At 38.4% G+C, this 25,924-nt stretch overlaps 1 protein-coding gene across 1 annotated transcript in view; it reads left to right on the top strand.

The window, feature by feature from the left end:
• Positions 1-3,584: 3,584 nt before the first annotated feature.
• LOC131029756 (dnaJ homolog subfamily C GRV2) overlaps positions 3,585-25,924 on the top strand; it is a 191,220-nt gene continuing 168,880 nt past the window's right edge. The window contains exon 1 of the mRNA XM_057960403.2: positions 3,585-4,353. Coding sequence (XP_057816386.2) covers positions 4,004-4,353 — 350 coding nt within the window. The 5' untranslated portion in view covers positions 3,585-4,003. The remainder of the gene's footprint in view (positions 4,354-25,924) is intronic.

Here is a 25,924-nt window from a genome sequence, read left to right as displayed (position 1 = left end):
CTTGACAATCTTGAGGATGCCTATGAGTCTCCCATGGCCCCCAATTAGAAACTCCAATTCTAAACAAAAATGGTGAAATTATTGTGAAAATGTCATCCGTATTAAAGGTTTGGCAATGCCCCCTAATCTTGATGGGGGCTCTGCCCCAAACCCCCCACAAGGGGCACTACCCATTGACCCCAAACCTCTACCCACCATTCTTATTGTTAATGCAATCGTTTCCATTTTTTTTATGTTGACTAGTTTAAACACTTAGTATGCCAAAGTTTCATCTGCAATTCTTATACTTATTCTTAGTTTGTTCCCAAAGTTCCAAAACTCTACCACCATTGTTAATGTTCAAATTTCAATGCAATCATTGACATATTTTTAATGTTTATTGTAAAATTTACATAGTGTGGCAAAGTTTTATTTACAGTTGTTATACTTATTCTATACACATCCTTTTATAATTAATTTTTTAAGTTGTATATATATTTGCATCCCACCCCGCCCCCTTCGTCATCCCCCTGTCGTCCCCAAACTTAAGCCCTTGGTATGTTAAGATATGAAAGCTCACAATAGTTTCATTTGATATGTTAATCGAGGAAAAACCTAGAATATATAGCTTCCAAGATTCCAAATCCATGAGGATCATGAAGAGGTAGAAAACCAAAAAAAGAAATTGCTTATCCAAGTTTCCAAATTTGTGACAAGGAAAAAGTAGAATCTCAATCAAAGAAGGAGAATGTGCAACTCATTGTCTTATTCTACCTAAGTAAAAATATTACCTAATTAAGCTTTTTAATAGTGGAATATCACACTTAGGATAAAACATATCCAAGGTAAATAAAATATTACATTGATAGGCTTCTTTGGTTGCTCTAAAAGTGGTGCCTTATGAATTATGTTCTTGGATACTAAAGTTTCCGAATTCTGGGCACTCTTGATAGCTTCTCGTAGAGATTGTGATTCAAAGGCTTTAACCAAACCTTTCAATGGTTTCTGTTGATGTGTTTTTTATGCACTATGCAACACAAAATAAAATACTAAGTATTCTATCCTCTCTTGAACAAAATCCTCCCAAGTGCTAAACTACGTGATCAAATGGGATGACTCCAAGATTCCAATAGTCAGGTCTTGACTTTATATTGCAAATAGACTCAATGATTGTGATGTGATATCTGCTGGAATCACAAGGGGGACTTACGTTGCTTGGGTCAAGACCTATCCATTCTCATGTTTCATGATTGATTTACACTCCATGATTTAGGTCATCCTTGAGCAACATCTCGACTTAGCCAAATTTTGTTTTTTGTACCCTAATTCTTTAATTTTGACCCCTTACTAGCATTGCCTTAGGTTTTATTGGAATTCTTGCTTCTCTAGCATGGGCACATTTCTAGGGTTCATTCGCACAAATTTCTCTTGATGAGCAAGCTAGTATCATGACCATGACTTAAACAAAATTTTAACTTAGTCAAATTATCTCCTCCAAACTTCTATGAGTTCATCGCCTTCATTCTTCATCATTTGGTTGTCTTTTGTCATTGGAAGGTAATTCTTGACCACCAGACCTCAATCTTGACCTATGCTATACCCTAAAACCCTAGAACCTAGTCATGTTTACAATTGAGATCTTGGTGACTTGATCACTTAATACAGCTTAATCATGTAGGTCTCATCTAACTCCGACTCCAACACTTAAGCAAATCAACCCTAGTAACCAAGTACTTTGGGAAATATCTTGCAACTTGACAACATGGGTAATGATGGAGGAATGGAAGGTGAGACCTATAAAGGTGAGAGAGAGAGAGAGGGTGGGAGGAAGAGATAATGACCTGGAGAGGGTAGAGAAAGAGAAGTAGAGAGGGATGGAAAAAGAGACCTAGAGAGGGGAGAGAGAAGAGAGATAGTAGGGAGGGATAGAGAAGAGAGATACCAATGTCAATCTTTTTCTATAAATTTTTTTTCCCAAAAAATCGGCCTACCGTCGGAATTCCGACGGTAGGCCGAGATCACGACGGTATTCTTTCAGGGTATGAGCATCCATGGCGGTCGTCAAAAAGGTTGGAGGTGATGTCAGAATTGCGACAACCACAAGGATAGTCAGAACTTCCGACACAAAGTTTTTGACAACTTTTTTTGTCGGTAGTGCGACGAAATTGTGTCGGAATTACGACAATTTGCCATCGAAATTTTGACCCGAATGTACTAGTGACACACACACACACACACACACACACACACACACACACACACACACACACACACACACACACACACCATGTTTCTCCTTCCCTATCTCTATCTCTATCTCCATCTCTATCTCTATCTCTATCTCTATTCTACACAAACACACACTCCCTATCTCTATCTCCATCTCCATCTCTCAATCTCTCTGCCCTCTCTGCCCTCTCTGCCCTCTCTCCGTCTCCCTCTCCCTCTCTTTCTATTGTGTGTTTCTATGACCTCCTTTATCTCTCACTCCCTCCCCTCTCTCTCTATATATATCCCTCTTTCTATATTTTTTTATATGTCACTTCCTATACCCTTATCTTTCTATCTCCCCATCTCTCCCTCTCTCATTGTCTCCTTATTTGTATCTCCATTTTTTCCTCTCTCTCTCTCTCTCACACACACACACACACATGCACACATGCATGAGTGCGTACACACACTATCTATGTCCACGACTATGTCTATGTTTATGCAATTATGTCCATCTCTCCACCTATCCCTCTCTCTATATACATCTCTTTATTACTTATATTTGTCACCTTTCTTTCTCACTCTTACCCCCTCTATCTATACCTCCCCATCTATGTCCCTCTTTGTATCTATATCTTATTATCTCTACCACTCTCTTATTCACTCCATCTCTCCAACTCTATATTTCTATCGCTCTATTTCTCTCTTTAGCTCCCTCTTATTCCTATCTCTATTTCCTGCAATATCTCTCAACCTTTAACTCCCTATCTCTATTTCTCCCCATGTCCCTCTCTATCTCTCTATATCTCACTCTATCTACATCAGTCCATCTCTCCCTCCCTCTCTCTCCCCTATTTCCTCCCCTACATATTTACCTATATCTCCCTATCTTTATCTCCATCTTTGTTTCCCTATATTGGTATCTCTCTCCATCTCTAGGTCTAATCTCCCTATCTATATCTTTACCTATCCCTCTCTATCTCTATATATCACCCTCTATCTACATCTCTCCCTCTCTACCTATCTCTCTCCCTCCCCACCCCCCCATCGCTTACCCTCCCTCCCACCCTCTCTCCCTCTTCCCCTCTTATATCTCTCTCCCTCCCTACTCTATCTATATATCTTCATCTCTCCCTCCCTCACTTTCTCTCTATCGTGTCATCTATCTCTTTGTCTCCACCTTACTCTCTCTTTCTCTTCTCATATTTCTACATCATTTTCTAAATGACCTACCATAATTCTATGGAAAAAAAAACCAATTTTCTTAATTAACCTTCCATACCATTGCACAAAGTAACATTAAAAATTAAAGAAAGGTACTCACAAAGCCAGCAATGCGAAAACACGAGGAAAGCGAATGCTTATATTTTATTTTTACCGAGAGCCTTCGTTTCATTGCTTTTAGCGAACGTTTAGTTGTGGAGAATTCTTTTCGCCAACACGAGTGTTGTAACTCATGGAAGGGAAGACATATAATTATATTGAGGGTGGATACAGGGGGTTGTAGTGCTCGATTCCATTCCTGTTCCTGTTGGCCGTAGTCCTGTTTTATCTTTGTCCACGCTCTTCCACAGGTAATTGGAGAAGGTTGGCTGTAATTAAGTTAGGTTTTTGTGAATTGGGGTTGAATTGCGGGGATGTGAGTAATGTGGAGGTGATGATCCTTCCCAGTGAGAAGTAAGAAGAAGAGCTGGGGGCTAATCAGTCTAAGAGGGGCGGAAGCAGCACATCAGCACAAAGAGCAAAGTGGTGGGGTTGGTTGCTGCTCCGCCCGAATGCGAATCGCACCCGCTACCTGCAGGCTCTCCCCAGCATGGATTTTGTGAGTAGACACGCAGGGGCAGGGGCAGGGACAAGCGAGGGCGGAGGCGGGCCCTCCGGTTCCTCATCTGCTGCAGTCGCAGAGGAGGTGGATTACATAGCGCGTTATTTGGTAACAAAGCATTCTTGGCGAGGGAGGTACAAGAGGATCCTGTGCATAGCGCAGGGGGAAATAAGCACGGTGGATCCGGGCACCTTGGCTCTCACCAATTCATACAATTTTCAAAATGATTTCGAGGCAGCTTCGCCGCTCTTTGGGCGAGATGATAATGCATACGAGTTCACCCTCAGTGTCCGCTCTGATGGGCGTGGCAAATTTAAGCCGATCAAATTTTCGTCCAGGTCTCTTCTTCCATCTTTTTATTTTTTATTTAATTTCTCACTAGACCTTTCATGACGATCATTTTAGAATTCAAATCAGAATTCACACAGTATACAAGCATTCTTCACAATTGTTTTTTAAATCCCCCAGCGCTTTCCGATGTCATTTGATTGAGGCAACCGATTCCACTTTACAAGACGGAGGAAACTAAAAGCTTTTTGGTTGACTAAAATAAAACATTCTTTTTCCACCTTGGCATCAATGTGCATTCTCATCTTTGTTGCGCAGATGGTGCTAGTTTATCCTGCTTTGGATTTTAAATTCTCTCGCAAAACATTATTAGAAGTTCAGCAAGCAGAGCGTAATAAAAATTATTTCCTTAAAAACAACAAATTTTGGTTTGTGGCAACTCACATTTATAACAAGTGGGAGACAATGAAGGCCTATAAGGCACAGCCTGACCCAAAAGCTGAAAATCCCAAAACAGAATAATATTTTACTTTGCTGCTCCTACTAACAAATGATTATAGTTTCTTGTGTGCTTCGGAGGTTCCATTGTTTTGTGATTATCAGCAATATACATGAGTGGAAGGTCATTAAAGCAATTACAAATCTTATAAAACAGTTGTCATCGTGATGATTTGAGTATGAAACTACTACACGTGAAACTTTATGATCAGTATTCCACCTCTTATACACCAAATGAACATTTGGAAGGTTTGGAAAAATGCTGATTTTGTTTCAATACTTGTAGCACCATATCCACATGTTGAAGATGTTCCTCCCAAGTCGTGTTGTAGTGGGTATATCATCGAAGAAAATCAGCTCAAGGTTTTGCAAAAAAAATTAAAATGAGGAAGGATCATATGTAAGACCAAAAATTCATAATGTTGTTCATGCATGTGAAAGGTGGTCTTCTGAATGCCCTCTTATCTAATTTGTTTCTATTGATAACTAGACCTAAAATCTATTGAATTTATCAAGAAAATTATCAATTTGTAGTGAAGGAAAATTTAGTTGCGACTTTATTGAGCTAGTAAGAGTCTAGACACATGCCGATTATCAGTCTTTTTATGAACCATCATCATTGGGGAGAAATATGCACTTAGTCAATGCCGGTTAATTTTTGCTTTGAACTTTTCTTCGATTGTGTGTTCAATCTCACTTTTTTGTACATATAGGTAGTAATAGGGCTTAATGTTGGGTGATCAGCTTCCAAGAATGAGCTATATAGCATGATAAGGATCTCTGTAAAAACCTTTCGACTTATCTTTGGACACCAAGAAACTGTTGATTAGAATAGCTTTAAGGTCCATTGGTGGCTTTAGTGGTAGTTGTTTGCCTTCTAAATGATACAACTAGGCCACGAATCTTGAATTCAATTTTCAATATTTTTGTCATTTGATGGAAACTAACCGTTTGTGGATATTCTGGATAATATCTTCTTATATGCTGCTTTTAGACCTTCTTATTGGAACTTGATAAAAAGCTCTTGGAATCTCATCTCAATAGTCTCCAAGGTAGTTAGCCATTGTATTCCCAAAGCCACCTATGGTCGTCCCATTGGAATAGCAATAGTGCTTTTAGACCTATAATTGTTAGGAAATTAAGATCTAGATAGATGTGATAATCAAATTAATACAGGAATTAAATTTAAGCAATGCATAAATAACTTGTAGAAAAAATGTAGAACACAAATAACATTGTACAAAAGATTTATGGTGGGGAAATTGTAAAACTAAAAATCCTACAAGCATCATTCTTTAGAGAAAACCTACTTTGTATATGAAATACATTTAAAAATGTTTTCACCATATTTCACATATCTCATCTTCACACAGTATGGCTTCCCTAAAATATTGGGCAACAAATGGATCACATGGGTTGAGAAGGTTATATCACAACCTTCCATAACAAAGACATTAAGTTAATTAATAAATTAATTAGTGTAAAGATAAATATTTAGTTATTAATTGTTAATTTTAACACTTTCAGATTAACTAAACTCAGAAAATCAGAATTTGTTTACTAATTAGATTAATTAGATTAGAGATTTATAGTTTCAGATTTAAGCATTGTGAAGAAAGAGAATGAAATAAAGACAAGATACAGTTACCCTGGGAAAATCTCCTAGGAGGAAAAACCCAGCCAGAAAAGATCCTCGGATCTGATTATGGATTATGGTTATGCAATCATTACAACACTTATCTCAAGAACTTGTAGAAGTAGATGTTGCTGTCACAGAAGGAATGGCAAATTGGTTGGCTGTCATATGTGTGTTGGTTGCTGCTGGCTTGCTGCTCCTTTAACCCAGATTTGCAGACCCTCAAGGAATTCGCACTATCTTCACTAAGTTCGCTGACTTCTAATGATGGAATTCACACCTCAACTAGCAGGTTCAAATTGCTGATATGGCAGATATAATTTCTGTAGGTGCAGATGTAGACTTTCTTCCTGAAGTTCGCATTATCCAGGCTTGTATATTTCGCATGTAGTGAGAGCTGAATGGATGATTTGTGACGAGAGTTGATTGCTCATTTGTATGTGGAGCGAACCCCTTTAACATGTCGGCTTTGCAAAGTAATTAAAAACCTTTTAATTATTTAATTCATTAATTTGCTAAATGCGAAATTTAGGATAGGGCATATCATGAGGCGTGTAGACTTTAGTGTAGCGTGGAGGTGAGGCGTGGAGATATAGGGCCCAGCCCTTATGCGTTGGAGAAGGGGCTGGCCCCCTTAGGCGGATTCCAATGTTGCCCAAGGCAATTGGAATCCGTTGCCCTAATTACAAACAACACTCCCTCTTAATTAGGGAGGAGAACATAACCATAATCTTCCATCTTGCACAAATGCAAAGGATGGATTGCATAATCAGAATATTGCAGTCTTCCATTTTGCACACAAGCATATAATGGAACTACATAACCTTCTGGCTCGCACACAAGCATAGACTGGATCCACCTTACATTGCCCGCAGAGGGTGTAGAGGATCTTTTCTACCATCTTACATTGCCCGCAGAGGATGGTCGTCAATTACACTTCTCCCTGAGAAGATTACAATACCATCTTACATTGCCCGTGGAGGATGGTTAACAATTACACTTCTCCCTGAGAAGATTACAATACCATCTTACATTGCGTGCAGAGGATGGTTAATAATTACACTTCTCCTTGAGAAGATTACAATACCACCTTACATTGCTCGCAGAGGGTGGTTTGATACAATACAATGTATCACTGAGATTGAGACTCTCTCTCAATTAGGGTTTGATTTTCCACAATACCAAGTTTTCCCCTGAAGTACACAAACTTCACTTTGGATAGAGGCTTGGTAAGAATATCTGCAACTTGCTCATCAGTGCTGACATACTTCAGCTGAATAGCACCTCTTTGCACCATATCCTGAATGAAATGATAATGGGTTTCCACATGTTTTGACCTGTCATGAAACACTGGATTGATAGACATTTTAATACAACTCTGGTTATCACAATGAATAACTGTAGGATCCCAAGGTTGACCAAACAGCCTAGCAAGAAGCTTATGAAGCCACACTGCTTCTCTGGAAGCTACACTTGTTGCAATATACTCAGCTTCAACAGTACTCAATGCCACTGAGGATTGTTTTCTGCAAGCCCAAGAGATCACTGCGGATCCCAAGCTAAAACAAATACCGGAGGTGCTTTTCCTGTCTTTGACGCTTCCAGCCTAGTCTGCATCTGAATAACCTTCCAAGGTTATTGAAGTGTTAAGTGGATACTTCAGCCCAAAACCAACTGTGCCTCGCAAGTATCTTAGGATGTGCTTGGCCGCAACAAGATGAACATGTTTGGGCATGCTCATAAACTGCTGAGAGCATTCACAGCAAAACATATGTCTGGTCTAGTGTTAACTAGATACATCAGTGATCCAATCAACTGCCGATACTCTAATGGATCTGCAAAATCAGAGTTAGCTGCAGAAATACTTAATTTCTTTAAGTTAGATTCCATAGGAGTAGACATGGGTTTACAATCCATCATTCTAAATCTTTTCAAAATGTCAATAGTATACTTTCCTTGACTTAGAAAATTTTTGTTAGATCTTTGCCATACTTCTAGACCTAGAAAATAATGCTTTAGACCTAAGTCTTTCATTTCAAATTCTGAAGCTAGTTCTTTCTTGCATCTAATAATAAGTTCATCTTTACTAGTAAGGAATAAGTCATCCACATATAGAACTAGAATTAGCATTTCATCATTGGCTACCTTAAAGTATATGTTAGAGTCAACATCATTTTTACAAAAACCTAGACTTAACAAGTATTTATCAATTCTTTCATACCAAGCACAAGGAGCTTATTTAAGGCCATACAAAGCTTTCTTCAACCTGCGCACATGAGTTAATCTATCCTGAATCTCATAACCCCTAGGTTGCTCAATATAGACCTCTTCCTCAATGACACCATTAAGGAAGGCAGTCTTAACATCCATCTGATGTAGTTTCCAACCCCTAGCAGCAGCAATAGCTATCATTGTTCTAATAGAAGTATATCTAGCAACAGGAGCAAATGTTTCTTCATAGTCTATGCCTTCCTTTTGAGAAAAACCACGAGCTACAAATCTAGCCATATATTTTTCAATACTACCATCAGCATTATGTTTAATTTTAAATAACCATTTAGAGGAAACAACAGATTTACCTTTGGGTCTGGGCACAATATCCCACACATCATTCTTGATGATTGACTGATACTCTTCATCCATAGCAAGCTTCTAGGCATGATGAATCAAGGCTTCTTCAACATTGCAAGGTTCAGTTTCAATGAGATTACACATCAATGCAACGTAGTTGGAGAATACCTGAGGTCTCTTAGTTTCACAAAAGGTGCCACTGGGAGCAGCAAATCTTTCGGCTTCTTGAATGGTGTTTCTTACCCAAAGAGGCCTCTTTTTGGTAACGACAATGTCACTAGGAATATCGGTGGGATTCATGGGCTCTGGTGGATCATTATGTTCTTCTTGAGGTGGAGGTTCAACCAGTTCCCTTTGAATCTCAGGATTAGTATCAACATTTATATCTTGATTGTCATTAGCTTCATCAATGACACAAGAACCTTTCGATTTCTTAAAAGCAATGTCTTCTTCAAATGTAACATCCCTACTTACCTCAACATACCTTTGACCCGGGATGTATATCCTGAATGCATTGGAGGATTCACTGTAGCCGACTAGCATGCCTTTCTTTCCGGAGGTTTCCAACTTTGATCGCTTTTCCTTGGGCACATGAACATAAATGGGACTTCCAAAAATTCTGAGGTGATTGATGTCTGGTTTGGATCCTGTGAAGGCTTCTTCAGGGGTCATGTTCTTTAGAACACGGTGTGGACATCTATTCTGGATATACACTGCTGTTCTAGAAGCCTCAGCCCATAGGAAGGTCTGCAAGTCTTGATCGTGAATCATAGCCTTTGCAACCTCAACAATAGTCCTATTCTTTCTTTCAGCAACACCATTTTGTTGAGGATTGTATGGAACACAAAACTCCCTCTTAATTTTTGACTAAACACAAAAATCATAAAAGCTATTGGAGGTGTACTCACCTCCATTGTCAGATCTTAGACATTTAATTCTTTTACTAGAGGAGTTTTTCAGTTAATGCCTTAAACTCTTTACATTTACTTAAGACTTCATCAGATTCTTTAGATTTCAAGAAGTAGATCCAAGTTTTCCTAGAGAAATCATCTATGAAGATTACGTAATAAAGAAATCCACTAGGAGATGCTATAGACATAGGACCACATAAATCAGAGTGAACAAGTTCTAGTTTGTCTTTAGCTCTATTTTCACTTTTATGAAAAGGACTTTTAACATTTTTACCTATAGCACAACCTTTACAAGTATTATCATGAATTTGACTGAGTTTAGGCATACCTTTGACTAGCTTTTCAAGGGAGGGAAGAGCTTGATAATGCAAGTGTCCAAGTCTTCTATGCCATAACTCACAGGATTCAGGAGCCTCATTAATGAGGGCTTGAATAGGGTTAGTAGAGAGCTTATAAAGACTATCATATCTATGACCAATTATACGAGCAGATTTAAAACTAGATTTCTTAGGCCAAGCAAGAACTTTTCCCTCAGAAAATGCAATTTGATAACCTTTATCTTCTAGAGTAGAAATGGAAATTAAGTTTCTTTTAATTCCAAGAACAAACAAGATATCACTAAGGTGCAGAGAAATACCAGAGTCTAAATTTAGAGAAGTAGAGCCAAAACCTCTTACCGAATAACGAGCGTCATCACCAATTACCATGTGAAGGTTGGTATCCTTTTCTACTAAGTCTGAAAGATGATCACAGTAGCTTGTGATGTGTCTGGAGCAAAGAAACGGGACTCGGACTTGACTCGGGCTCGGCAAGGCCGACTCGGACTCGGACTCGAGACTCGGGACTCGGCTCTAGACTCAGCTGGACTCGAGAAAGTGAAAAACTCAAGAAATGTAGAGATTTTTAAAGATTTAAAACTTGTTTCAGAAACCCTTTATTGAATACACCTTAAAGACACAATAACATCATCAAACTTGGCTCATTTGATTACATACACAAGTATACATCAATCACATAAGCATAAACGCAAATTGTAGCTGAAGAAAATAACAAACATAGATATATAAATATTGTCAAATGTATACAATATTACAAAACTCATGGAATAAAAAATACATGTCATCATATGATCATCATCAAATGTTTCATACAAATACCAAAGGTAAATACTACTACAAGCCTATGGCTCAGAGAAGCCTACACGGCAGCACCTCCGGCCCCGGCCCCCTGCGAAGGCGTCTAAGGTAGGTCTTGGATGATTGGACAGCCATGGCCGCTCCCCGTGACACCATGCCATGCTCACCAACATCAGGAACATCCGTGTCACTATCTGCCTCTGAATCTCCTATATGTGCTTGTGCTCTTCGCTCCTCCTCTGCCATGGCTACAGTCTCAGCCTCTATATCTACCTGGTCGATCCAATCAGTGTCAGACTCGGAGGTTAAATTTTCCTTATTTCTATCGACGCAGTTTCCCCCCATATTTTTCAACGTGGGTTTGGGGGCAATGCCCCCAAGGTGGGGTCAAGGGGCATCGCCCCTTGCGCGCTCCCTGTCGCGATACAGGGCGGGGTCGAGGGGCAGCGCCCCGCGAGGCCAAAAAAACTTATTATTTAATAAAGGCGTCGAGTGTTATTTTTCTATTGGTTGACATGTTGTAACCCTAATTTTCCTCATTCTCAGGCAGAGGTTGTAGTGAACAAAGACGAGACCATTCATTTTGAAAAAGCTTTTTAAAATGTTTTTTTTTGTCATTTTACTTAAGCTAGGCAGTAGCCGAGTTTGGGGCTCAAGACTCGCCGAGTTTGAGCCAAACTCGCCAACTTGGCGAGCTTGGCGATTTTATTCACCAGACTCGGACGAGTCCGAGTCCGAGCCCCTAGGACTCGCCGAGTCTGGGCGAGTCCCGTTTCTCTGGTCTGGAGGCACCACTGTCAATCAACCAGGTATTACTATCTGAAGGAACACTGCTAGACAGAGCGGAGATGAATAAGAAGTCATCATTTTGTTCTGAGACTTCATTTAGGTTGGCTTCACTTTGGGTTGGGTTATTCTGACATTCTTTAGCATAGTGACCAAATTTGTCACATCTAAAGCATCGGACACGCGAGGTATCTCTTGGTTTCTTCCAAGGGTGTTGGGAACTAGATGGTTTGAATTCCCTATTTTTTTTTGGATAAGGCTTCTTCCAATTTCCCCCTTTCTTGCATTGGGCTGCAAGCATGTGATGATCATCTACATGGGGACTTTTGGTTTGCCCTCTTGTGATGAGGCGAGACTCTTCTTGGATGCAATCATTCTTAAGGCGATCAAGGGTAGGTAACTCAGTCCTGCCACTTATGGTTTGGATAAATGACTCCCATGAGTGAGGTAGACCATTTAGGGCAATCATGACAAGGTCTTTGTCTTCCATGTTATGACCAATTAAACTTAGCTGATTCTTTAGTTCTAAAATTCTCATAAAGTAGGAAATAGCAAAATCTTTTTTTTGCCATTTTGATATTAAGTAGTTGCCGTCTTAAAGTAATTGCCCTACTGAGATTGTTAACTTCATATGTACCTTGTAGATGGCTGAACATTTCCCTTGCAGTGGTAAATGAGGCAATAGAGGTGACTAGGTGGTCTGAGAATCTTCCTGGCCTTGACAACATCCTTTTTGAATTGTTTTAGCTCGGCTGCATCCGTAGGTTCAGTTAGCTCTTTCGCTTCTATGAATTGGAGAAGATCTTCTTCCTCTAGGGCCAACTTGATTCGAACCTTCCATGCAGTAAAATTGAGATTCCCATCAAGCCTATCTTCAACTTTCAGCCCCATTGACTTGACCTGCAAATGCGACAACAATCTGGAAATAAAGGAGTACTGAATTCTAAAATCTGAAAGTTGATCTAGCCTATAGCTCTGATACCATGTTAAATTTAACACTTTCAGATTAACTAAACTCAGAAAATCAGAATTTGTTTACTAATTAGATTAATTAGATTAGAGATTTATAGTTTCAGATTTAAGCATTGTGAAGAAAGAGAATGAAATAAAGACAAGACACAGTTACCCTGGGAAAACCTCCTAGGAGGAAAAACCCAGCCAGAAAAGATCCTCGAATCTGATTATGGATTATGGTTATGCAATCATTACAACACTTATCTCAAGAACTTGTAGAAGTAGATGTTGCTGTCACAGAAGGAATGGCAAATTGGTTGGCTGTCATATGTGTGTTGGTTGCTGCTGGCTTGCTGCTCCTTTAACCCAAATTTGCAGAACCTCAAGGAATTCGCACTATCTTCACTAAGTTTCGCTGACTTCTAATGATGGAATTCACACCTCAACTGGCAGATTCAAATTGTTGATATGGCAGATATAATTTCTGTAGGTGTAGATGTAGACTTTCTTCCTAAAGTTCGCATTATCCAGACTTGTATATTTCGCATGTAGTGAGAGCTGAATGGATGATTTGTGATGAGGGTTGAATGCTCATTTATATGTGGAGCGAACCCCTTTAACATGTCGGCTTTGCAAAGTAATTAAAAACCTTTTAATTATTTAATTCATTTTGCTAAATGCGAAATTTAGGATAGGCCCTATCATGAGGCGTGTAGACTTTAGTGTAGCGTGGAGGTGAGGCGTGGAGATATAGGGTCCAGCCCTTATGCGTTGGAGAAGGGGCTGGCCCCCTTAGGCGGATTCCAATGTTGCCCAAGACAATTGGAATCCGCTGCCCTAATTACAAACAACATTAATTAATTAATTATCTATTAATATGCACACCCATATTTAATATAAGGCTAAACCTCGTAATTAGAGCCTTATAAATGTTATTTAGGTCCAATAATGTTAAATGCGGACCTCTAATAAACATTGGGCTCTAACAATCCCCCCTAATGTTTAATGTAGTTATTTGCCATCGATTTCTTTAAAAAAGAAACAACGAAGACCTTAATGGCATCTAATAGATTCAAATGTGATGACATGCATTTTAGATTACATGGATTAATGGGATTACTCAAAGAAGCAATAGTTTGCAAAAAATTGCGGTTTTACCTGATTAATTTTTGGATCTAGCTGATTTATTCCCCGAAAAAATCTTGATTCATGAAAAAATTGTTGACCCAATTTTTAATGAAATTGCGTTAAAAACCCCCTAAAATGGCAAAAAAAAGGAAAAAAATCGTAAAAACTCTCAAAACCCTAGAAAAACTCATGAAATTACTGAATTGCTCAAAAATAGGGTCGATCAAAGATGGAGTTAGAGTCAATTTGGAATCAACATTGAAACAGTTTCTTATTTTGTCCCTTAGTTTTCTTTCGACCTTTGAAAATCCCTAAATAAAGGAGTGGGAGGAGCAATGGCGGTCACCAACTGAATTTGAAAGGGCCTCAATCATCCTAAATTGTGGGGGGCATATGAGATAGTGTCGAAGCAATTGGCAAAATCTGCACTAAATTGTAGCTTTGATATGATTCAAGCTCTCTATGCACCTCACCCCATGGATTTTGATGCGAACAAGTATATAATTAATATTGTACACTAGCTTTAAAATTAATACTATTATGTACTATTATAGATGGCACTTCTGGTGGAGAAGGAGCGAACCCCTATAGTATATGATAAATTTTATAAACTAGTTTTAAAATTTAAACTATTATAGACTATGAATGCGTATTAATAGTTATATATTAAACTATAAATTAAAAATAATATATATATATATATATATATATATATATATATATATATATATGTTTTTTAATTTATAATTGATATGGTTAATTTTTGCTCAAACAAAGATATACAATTCATTATGTGAACAATATATCCAAAGTGCTCCTTGAAATAAATTTGAATGACAACAAACAAGCTTACATACTTGTAATAAAACAGCCTCCAACACATAATCATTAAAATTTGTCTCTACCTAAAATAGTAGTTGCAAGCTAGGTATTGCCAAATCCAGTGGCTTGCTAATCTTTTACTTCAACTAAACAAATGCCTTTTGTTGAATTCTACCCCATATAAAAGACTTACCAATTGCCAGGAATATAAAGCATTGCAACTGTGGAATATGATTTGATAAGCTTTCTCAAATGTTGAACCACCCTTAGAAAACTCCTTGCCTCAATCACAATGAAAGTCTTGGATCACTTCAAAATGGCTTCCACTTTTACTAAATTCCTAACAATAGCTGGATCGCTGTCTGATAAATTTTGATCTCAGCCACTTCATAGACTTAGCTAATCTTTGATCTCAGACTTAGACAACTATTAGGTGTATTTGGTGACTGCCCTTTTTAAAAGGTTAACTGAATATTTGCCAACATAATCAGCAATATGAGTATATAAACTACAAAAATCTATTTTCTACAATTCATGGGTTAAACTCTATTTATTTACTCTCTATATCTCTATGCTGTGGAAATGACCTTAACTTAAAAAAAAATGTAGTTTGTGTCTATTTTTCTACAATTTTTATGATTTTTTTAAAATCCAATTTTTTACCCATTTTTTCAATTTTTTTTTACTTTTTGGTTTGCCTATTTTTTTCCCCAAATGTTTTTTGCTGCTATGATATAAAACATTGCAATTGTGGAATATGATTTGATAAGCTTTCTAAAATATTGAACCCTACAAAACTCCTTGCTCAATCACAATGAAACTCTTGGATCACTTCAAAATGGCTTCCACTTTTACTAAATGTTGTTTGTTAAGTTTTGATCTCACTTACTCCATAGGCATAGCTAATATTTGATCTCAGACTTAGACAATTATTTGGTGTATCTGGTGACTGCCCTCTTAAAAAGTTAACTGAATATTTGCCTATCTAATCAGCAATATGAATATAAACAACAAAAAAATATTTACTACTGTTCAGGAAAGAATTGGTTATTCTTAGTTGCTTTAGCAAAAAGGAAGGATTACAATGTATAAAGTAGTGGCATAGCACTGCAAACATTAATAAGCCTAACTACTTTAGCTACTTACAGCTGTAGACATTTAAGATGTCTAACAACCTCTACCTAACAAGAAATTACATATATGATTGACCATTAACTATTGAAGATTATCCTAACACCCTCCTTTAATGGTCGATCTGTCAACAACACCAAGCTGCCCTCTGAATTTGACAAATTTATCCAGGCTCAGAGACTTGGTGAGAATATCTGCAATTTGATCCGCTGTCGGAATATACTGCAGCTAAACTGATCCGTCTTCTTCCAGCTTGCGGATGTAGTGACAATGAAGCTCGACATGCTTGGTGCCTTCATGGAAGACTTGATTTTTGGCTAGTTTGAGCACCCCTTGATTATCAATATACAAGGGAGAAGGACCTGTTTGCGGTATTTGCATGTTAGAGAGCCTCCAGAGCCAAACTGCCTCACATGCGGCCTTGACTGTTCCCCGGTATTCAGCTTCGGTCGAGGAAAGAGCCACGACCTGTTGCTTCTTTCTGCTCCAAGTGATGGCACCTATACCCAAACTGAATACGTACCCAAAAGTGGATTTTTTGTCATCCATTGATCTTGCCCAATCTGAGTCAGTCTAACCAATCAGCTTTTGATCGTTGCACTTGCTATACATAATGACATAGTCTGAATTGCCTTTCACATATCGCAGCACTCGCTTCGCTGCAATCCAATGATCAGCTTTTGGGGCTGTCATGAAGCGAGAGATGTAGCTGACAACAAAACTGATGTTAGGTCTAGTGGCAGTGAGATAGATGAGGCTGCCTACTAGTTGTCTAAATTTGGTTTCATCTACTGCAGGTGAATCAGACTTGGCTGATAACTTCAGCCCTTTCTCTATAGGTGTGGAAGCAGGTTTACAATCCTGCATTCGAAACTTGTCAAGCAAACTGCAGGCATACTTGGACTGTGAAATAAAGATACTGTCATTAGTCTGTCACACTTCGACACCTAAGCAATAATGGAGAAGCCCCAAATCTGTCATGTCAAAAGCTTGGCACAAGTCCTGTTTGATGGCTGTAATCAAATTTGCGGAATTGCCAGTAATGATCAAGTCATCCACGTAGACAACAAGAAAAATAATATCATCATCGGAGAGTTTGACATACAAATTAGTGTCAGAGGGAGTACACTGAAAACCATGTTCAACCAAATGTTGATCAATCTTGTAGTACCAAGCCTGAGGGGCTTGCTTTTGGCCATACATGGCTTTTACCAATCTGCAAACCTGATGTTCTTTACCAGGAACCTTGAAGCCAGGAGGTTGAGTCATATAAACTTTTTTTTGCAACTCATCGTTGACGAATGCACTTGTGATGTCCCCTTCTAGTTGACATCTGTCAGCTTGGTAGATTAGCCTATCACTGACCCTCGTAGGCTAATAAGATTGAATAGAGGGTCCTTTGAGGGATGCAACTTCTCCAATGGATAGAGTTTTGCAGGGGTTGGTTTTCGTTTGGCTTCATTTGGACTTACTATAAATAGTATGCTCAACTTACTATTTATAGTAAGTCAGGATTTGATAGAGAGGGACCCTTAGTAATTTTAGTAAGGCGTTTGGTCATGTGTAGCTTCATCTGCTTAGTCCCTAGTTTAGACGACGTTCAGTGTTATTGAGTAATTATGGAGATATTAATGTTTATTTGGTCAAAATAAACATTAATGTTTTTAAAGGATCATATTATAAAGTTATAATGTAACTTTATTTCATAACTTACTTGAGGGTCAAATCATCATTAAAGGGGGGCCAAACTAAATGATTAATTATTGGGCGCCAACTCCAAAGTATTTAATGAAGTTTTTAAAGTGCACATGTTATATCTATTTAATTTTATTAAATGCAATTTAATGGCTTCATGAGAAATCGAACTCTCTTGGAAAAGTATGTAAGGCTTTTGAAAAAAGGAGGAGAGATTTTTATCGATGATTGCTTTTTGAAAATTGGATAAGTTTGTGAGAAGAGGAAACCAGGGTTTCATCTTCAGACTTTGAGGAGCGAAAATTCTTTGGAGTTAGGGCATCTGAGGTGCTGCAATAATCACTGATGTTTGCCTTTGGGAGTGACTTAATTCTGAGTTACTAATTGAGCGAATTGGAGAAGAATTGAAGGAATTTTTTGGTGCTGAATGATTGTTTACATCTGCAGATCAATTTGTCTGATTTGAGAGGGGTTTTATCACCATTCGCAGCTGACAGTACTAGTGCTGTATCATTGCCAGCAGCAGGTCTGTAATTTCCCAGCCATTAATGCAGGCCGTACAACCTACAGGAGCTGCGATTTGGTCTAAAGGCTGCAATTAATTTTGAGAATATTGGAGAAGCATTGCAGGGATACTAGGGGTTAAAAACGCAGCAGTTAGAGGACATTTGATAACCAAATTCAGTGCTGCCACACTTCCCAGGGCAGGCCGTACACTTTCAGCTACATCAGATTTGCAAACTAGTCAAATTAGTCTTTATGATGTTCAATCGGGTATGATATGTATAATCAGTTCTGCAATTTGCTATGTAGTCATAGTTTAATTTGCAAGCTAAGTGTTTGTCAAAATGCTCCCTAGCTAGAAATGATTATTTTTCATTCTAATTTTGCACGCCAAGTGTTTGTGAAAATGCCTCTTGGCTGTAGGTGCACATTTCTCATTTGAAAACCATATATATGCATTGGAAAGATCAAAAAGAAGTTGCATTTGCCACTTGTTCTTTGCTTAGTCATTGAAGAGTTATTTTGCAAGCCTTCAGATCATATTCAATGCCCCTTTAAGCAAACAAATCAGACTGAAAACTCAGATCAGCGTACATAGAGGTTGCACGACAATTGTTTGACAAAATTCCTAAGTATCTAAAGTTGGAAACTTAAGTCAGAACTTGTAAGGGTTTCTACAACACTCTTAACATCCATCTGATGAAGTTCCCATCCAAACTGAGCTGCAATGGCAAGAAGAAGATGAATTGTGCTCATCTTGGCAGTAGGAGCAAAAGTCTCCTCGTAGTCAATGCCCTCCCGCTGTTTAAATCTCCGAGCAACCAATCTGGCCTTGTACTTATCCAAAGTACCATCTGCATGATACTTGACTTTATAAACCCATTTACAACTGATAGGGTTCTTTCAAGTGTTATTCTTCAAAAGACTATGGTATTCTGTCTCCATAGACTTTTCCCATTCAGGAATGCCTTTAGCCTCAGAATATGTCTGGGGCTCATAAATGCTGTGGATGTTGGCCATAAAGGCAAAGTTGACTGTATTCTGCTGCTTTCTCTTTCGACAAACTGATCTATCCTCAAGAAGATCATCATCACGAAGATCTCCTATTGTCTTGGTCCACCATTTAGGCCTGAGGGTAGAAGTACCAACATCTGGCAGTGGAGGAACAACATCCCCTGGAGTTTCCGGAACAAAGTCATTTGGATGTAAATCCTGTGAAAAATCAGGTGGTGCTGGATCAATAGATTTTTCATATTTAGGGTCAGAATGCTTTGAAGCCCTCCCATCATGGGAACCAAGAGGAATACGAACACCAACATCAGAAGCCTTCACATACTGAGTCGCAGGACTAGGAGTAGTAGAAGGCATAAATGGACCAATAGTCTCATCAACCACAACATCACAACTGAAAATGAGATGATCTGTCTCTACATCAATCAACCTGTAGGTCTTGTGGTTGTCGCTGTAACCAGTAAACATAAGTGTTTGTCTCTTTGAATCTAGCTTAGCACGCTTGGCGTCTGGAATCCATACATGAGCAGTAGAACCGACGACTTTCAAATGGCCCACTTTAGGTTTGCGTCTTGACCAGGCTTCTTCAGGAGTCATTTCCTTAATGGCATGTGTAGGTGACCAATTCAGGAGGTAGACTGTAGTTTAAACTGCTTCAACCCAGTATTGCTTAGGAACATTGCAATGCTCCAACATAGATCGAGCCATTTCAGTAATGGTGCGATTCTGACGTTCAACTACACCATTCTGTTGAGGAGTGTATGATGTGGTGAGTTGGCGCTTAATGCCATGTGTAGCACAAAATGTAGAGAAGTCAGTGGAACAAAACTCCCCCCCATTATCTGACCTTAGAGTGACAATTTGAGAACCTGATTCTTTCTCAACTAAGGACTTATATTGCTGAAATGTACTGAACACATCTGATTTATTGTTCAGAAAATATACCCACATTTTACGAGTGAAATTGTCAACAAATAACAAGAAGTACTTGCATCCAGTAATAGGTGGTGTATTCATTGGTCCGCATACATCAGCGTGAACCAACTGAAGTACTTTGGAGGCTCGCCAAGAATCGCCATCCAAGAATGGTGTCCTATGCTACTTCCTAGCTTGATAGGCTCCACATACTCCATGATTTTGAGGTTGGATCTTAGGTAGACCAGCAACCAAACCCTCCTGAGATAACTGAGAGAGATAGTGCACGTTTAAGTGCCCATAACGTTGATGCCAAAGTGTTTTGATGAATGTACTCCTAGCAGCCAGAGCATGCTTCTGAGAATCGCTGGAATTGAAGACAACATCTAATTGAGGAGAATGCCTCATGATCTGGCTGAGGGAGAGGAGATTGTGTTCCATGCTTGGAACATAGTAGATATCAAGAAAAATTAAATTTCTACCTCGTAAGTGAATCTAGACAGTGCCCTTACCAACAATTGTGTAATCTTCTCCTCCTCTGAAGATTACTGAATCCGAGAATGGTTCAAATTTCGTGAACCAATCTCGACGATGAGTAAAATGCCACGAAACCCCTAAATTGATATACTAGGTAGAAGAGTGTATTGGATCTGCTGTTTGCTTAGCCATAAAAGCATAGAAAGCAGATTCTTTCTGCTCAGAGTGTTTGGCGACATTTGCCTTTGGTTGAGACCCTCCCTGCTTCTTTTGTTTAGAAGCCAATCGAATTCGACACTCGGCCTTCATGTGACTAAACTTATGACAATAATTGCACCGAACGTTCTTCTTATTGTTGTTGTCCAAAGAAGAACCGGAGCCTTTCGACTGAGAAGATTGAGCCTTCCCTTTGTTCTTAGCAGAAGATTTGGTAGAGAACGCTTGCTCAGTGGAGGTGGAACTGGTACTACTTCCAAATTGCTGTCGCCATCGATCTTGCTGTAAAAGCTTGTTACAAAGATCGAGAAACTTCAAATCGACGTCAGTGGAAGTGATATTGAGCGTTTCGATGAAATGCTCATAAGATTTTGGCAAACTCTTCAAAGTGATGATGACCATGTCCTCTTCCTCAATTTTGCGACCCGAAGAGGGGAAAAAGACGGAGAAGGGACAAAGGAGGTTAGAATGCAAAGAAATCAAACAAATAACCAAATTTATACCTTGTCTTTCACCTCTCCCTTGGATTGAGCTTGATGATGTGAAGGTGCCCCTTTGATGCTCCACTTGATGTGCTCCTTGCTTGTTGTGGATGTGGATTGCTCTCCTTTGCTCAACAAGATTGATGGATTAAGGATATGGATTTGGATGATGGATAAAAGGATTTGATAGAGGATTATGAGGAAATATGATAGGAGGAGAAGTTGGCAGCATAAGGATAGAAGAATGGAAGACCTCTTTGTGAGGAAAAGAGGCTCCAATTTATAGATTGGAGGAGGCCAATGGAGGGCCAAGATTGATTTGATCATGAAGGGCTAGGATTGATTTAAGATAGTGGACATGGATCAAGGATACATTGGAGAAATAAAAAGGAATATAAAATTCCTTAGGAAAAGGGGGGAAAGAGATTTGAATTTCAAAATGAGGATGCATAGGGGGATTCAAAGAAATTCGAATTTCTTTGAGAGGTTCAAAATTGATGTGACATGAGTGGGGGAATTTAAATTTGAAGAATAATGATAAGTGGGATTATGAGAGTTTCTAGAAGAATTAATTAGGTTGAGTAGGGATTAGGAAAAGTGATTTGTAGGAATCACATGACTAGGTTAATTAAAATTAATTAACTGAGTGGGTTTAGAGGAAATAATTATTGGAGGGACTTTAGAAGAATAGGGGAATAATTAATTTTTTTATTGGACAATAGTGATAGGATTAATTAAATTAGATTTAATTAACACTGAGAGGAATAAGGATAACATAATTAAATCAATTAATTATGTTGACAGGCTTAAATTGATTAAATATTGATTTAATTAATTTTAGGTGTCTACACGACCAATCGCCTCAAGTTGGTCACAGATGTCCTTGATCTTTGTCAAGTGATCCTACAGAGGTGTCCTCTCGTCCATCATAATCGAAAAGAGCATATTCTTAAGAAAGAATGCTCTGCTCTTTTCAAAGGTTTCATGGAGACTATTCAAATGATCTCATATCTCCTTTGTAGTTTTTTTCGGAGGGTACTTGAGGTAGCTGCTCATCGGTGACAAAGAGTTTAATGAGCATGACAGCTTCTTGGTTGCGCTCATCCCGTTTGTCCCTATCTTTTTTGGCAGTAGTTGGACGTTGAGATGTGCCCAGAACTACTTCATCAAGACATCGGTACTCAAAAATTGTCAACATGTGCTGCTTCCAGGTGTTGTAATTGTGGCCGTTGAATTTTTGGCTACTTTCGAGCATAATGTTTGTTAGAGATGCCATCACGTACCCCGAGGTCAAACTGGTGAAGACACAAATTCCAATACACGGAAACCAATAGATGAAAACATAGGGTTTTTAAAAAAAATTTGCAACTCAGATTCTAAGGCAGAAATTTTTCGGAAGACCCAAAAAAATCTGAAGGCAACCCAGAAGAGATCTCGACAAACCCACAAATAATTTGCAATCGATTTTTTTTTTCACTTTGAAACAGAGGGTCAAAACCCTAGACCAATTTGTAGATCTGAAAGGAATATTAGTTGGCACTGAAAATAGATGGAGGGTTTTTGGAAACCCTAGGCGCTGCCCAGAAACCCTAGCCGTGGACTGGGTTTGTTGCAAAAAAGTAACATAGCCGTGGAAAAGAAAATGATTGAGGGTTCGAATAAACCCTAGGCGCCAAGAAATCTCAGAAAAATTGCAGAAAACCCTAAGCGGGCTGCCAGAAACCTAGATAGCATACAGAAAATCGCGGAATACCAAAAACCCAAAAATGCAAATTCAGTGATGGTGCCAGAAATCGTGGAAATAACCCACGAAAATCACGTCAAAACGCAGGCCAAAAAGTTCGATGGGGGTCGGAAATAAGAACAAGAAAACCCGAGACGAATTGGCGCCAGGAAAACATGGAAAATCTCACAAAAAACAGCCGCCGAAAGATGCAGAAACTATCGCTAAAAAGAATTTCAGAGGTTGCGAAACCCTTTGTGAACACTCTGAAAATCACAGTGTGCGATTTTAAGAATAGAGAGCCTCGGAAAATGAGAAGACAAGTTGTGTAGAAAAAAATGTTCGCCGAAAAAGAAAATCAAGTCGTAGGTTTTTAAATAGGGCCATCGGAAAATGCAGGAAGGGCACAAAATCTGCGCAAGTGCAGACGGATGACGGGCCGAACTAAGATCGCACAGAAGAAAACAAATAGGGAGCTGAACATGCGCGAAGTAAATTGCGCGGCTCTCCCATAGACAAAAACCCCTAGGAGCTCTGATACCATGTTTAGGAAAGAACTGGTTATTCTTAGTTACTTTAGCAAAAAGGAAGGATTACAATATATGAAGCAGTGGCATAGCACTGCAAACATTAATAAGCCTAACTACTTCAGCTACTTACATCTGTAGACATTTAAGATGTCTAACAACCTCTACGTAATAGGAAATTACATATATGATTGACCATTAACTATTAAAGATTATCCTAACAACTACAATTCATGAGTTGAACTCTATTTTATTTGCTCTCTATATCTCTATGCTATGGAAATGCTCTTAAGTTTAAAAAAAAAATAGTTTGTCTCCTTTTCTACAATTTTCTTTTTTTTTTTTTCAATCCGATTTTTTCCTTTTTTTCCCAAAAAAACTTATACTTTTAGTTTCCCGATTTTTCCCCAAAACGATTTTTGCTGCTATGGGGTTACTTGCCATCATTTAAAAAATAAAAAAGAAGATACCAATGATGGATATTCTTCCTTGACTAGCATGTCATGGGATCTAATACATTCAAAGACAATGACCGTGCTTCTTGGACTACTTGATTACTCCCTTTTATGATTATCAATTACACTTTCTCTGAATGATGTAAAAGAGGCCTAGCGTATATTTTTGGAACCTTTTATGAAGCAAGGAATCCTCACAAAACACAATCCCTCCCTAGGTTTTCGTTACAATAATCATATACAATGATTTTGCAATGCTTTATTGCATAGAGGAAGAGATACATCAAGTTAACCGTTAGGAGGTGACACTGATACACAATCACCCTCAATGGCAATTCCATAATGCCCAACATTGATTTCAATTCAGAGGTTTTGTAAAAATACCAGCCACTTGATCACCAGTATAGCAGAATTGCAATCAAGAACCTTTTCTTGAATAAAGTCCACATAGACTTAAATGCACTTTGTTATTTGATGCTGAACTTTATTTTTGGCAAGAGGGATACAACTTCAGCAAACATATAACAAGGTGATATCCACACTAGTACCTGCATGTAGCTCTTCCAATAATCTTCTAAACCACATTTTTTCCTTTGCTACTTCTGTTGCATTTCCATATTTGGTTTATTGGATGAGAGACATAGTTGGGTATTTCTTTTTACTCCAAGTGATGGCACCTACACCAAACTTAAAGACATAGCTAGAAGTAGATTCTCTCTACAAAAACACTGACATAGTCAGTATCACTATAATCAAATACTTAAACCATGGTTACCCAGAGACCCGTCTCCCACCCCCTAGACACGTCTTGGAGACGAAGACGCATCTCCAGTACCGGAGGCGTCTCTGGAAACTTCTCGACGCATGGGGTTCTTTTGGCTGCTGTCTCCCACTGTCTCTGAAGTCTCTCAACTAGAAATTTACGTCTCCTGCTAGAAAACTTAGAGCAAAACACATTAAAAGGCAGAAAAGGAAGACAAATAAATATAATAAGCCTGCATAATGTTTCATGCTGGTATTTTGGATGATACAAAAATCCATGCAAATTTATAGTGATCGGATTTACTGACAGTGTAAACTCTTTGAGAGGGACATAAGCAGCTGTATGACTGATTTCCTGTCATTGTAATGGTCTAAAAAAATTGCCTTTACTGTTTACTGTACTTGTATGACTGATTTACTATTCTTGTTTTCAAAGTTCTGTCATAATATTTTCTGGAAATTATTAAATTATATAAAAAAAATGGCGTTTCCAAGTATACCCATCTTCTATTTTTGAAAATTAGCCGTACTGGTATTGGTACCAGTCTCCAGCGTCTCCAAGTACCTCTGTCTCCTGGTAACTATGACTTAAACATTTTTGGTACAAGAATAATAAAGAGTATAACTAAATACACCTTTGATGTACTCAATTTTTTTTTTCCATTTTCCAGTGTTCCAGATATGGATCTTTAATAAAACTAGAAGCAGTACCTACATCAGAGGTACTATATGTTTAATAGTAGTAAGGTAGAGCAAACTATCTAGTGATTTTCTATACAAGGTAGGATTGGCTTTCTCTCCTAGAGGTTTAGGATCACGTTTGATTCCAACTTAATAGGAATGGCAAGAGGTTTGCAATTAATCATGTTAAACTTTTGAAGTAGATCATATGCATATTTGGCTTGAGATACCACAATAGAGTTTCAATCATGGAATATGGTTATCCATAAGAAGTGATTAAGGAGGCCTAAATAAGTCATCTCAAATGATAGTTTAACTTAGTTTTATGTTTGTGGATGGAAGAGGTTAGATTACTGGTAAAAAGTAGGTCATCCACATAAAACACAATAATGATGCTCTGTTTGTCTTTAATTTTTACAAAGAGATATTATTTGTACAACAGTTAATGAACCCAAGGGATTTGACTGACAATTTTTTCATACCAAGCACTAGGAGAATGTTTAAGATTTTAAGTTAACAAACATAATTTTCTTTTCTAGGCTGTTCAAAACCATTAGTTTGAGTCATGTAAGTCTTCTTGAAGATAACTGTTTATGAATG

The sequence above is a fragment of the Cryptomeria japonica genome, chromosome 9, assembly GCF_030272615.1.
Source record: "Cryptomeria japonica chromosome 9, Sugi_1.0, whole genome shotgun sequence".
Classification (NCBI taxonomy): Eukaryota; Viridiplantae; Streptophyta; class Pinopsida; order Cupressales; family Cupressaceae; genus Cryptomeria; species Cryptomeria japonica.
The sequence above is the reverse complement of the archived record's forward strand: the minus strand, read 5'-3'. Positions and strand labels throughout refer to the sequence as shown.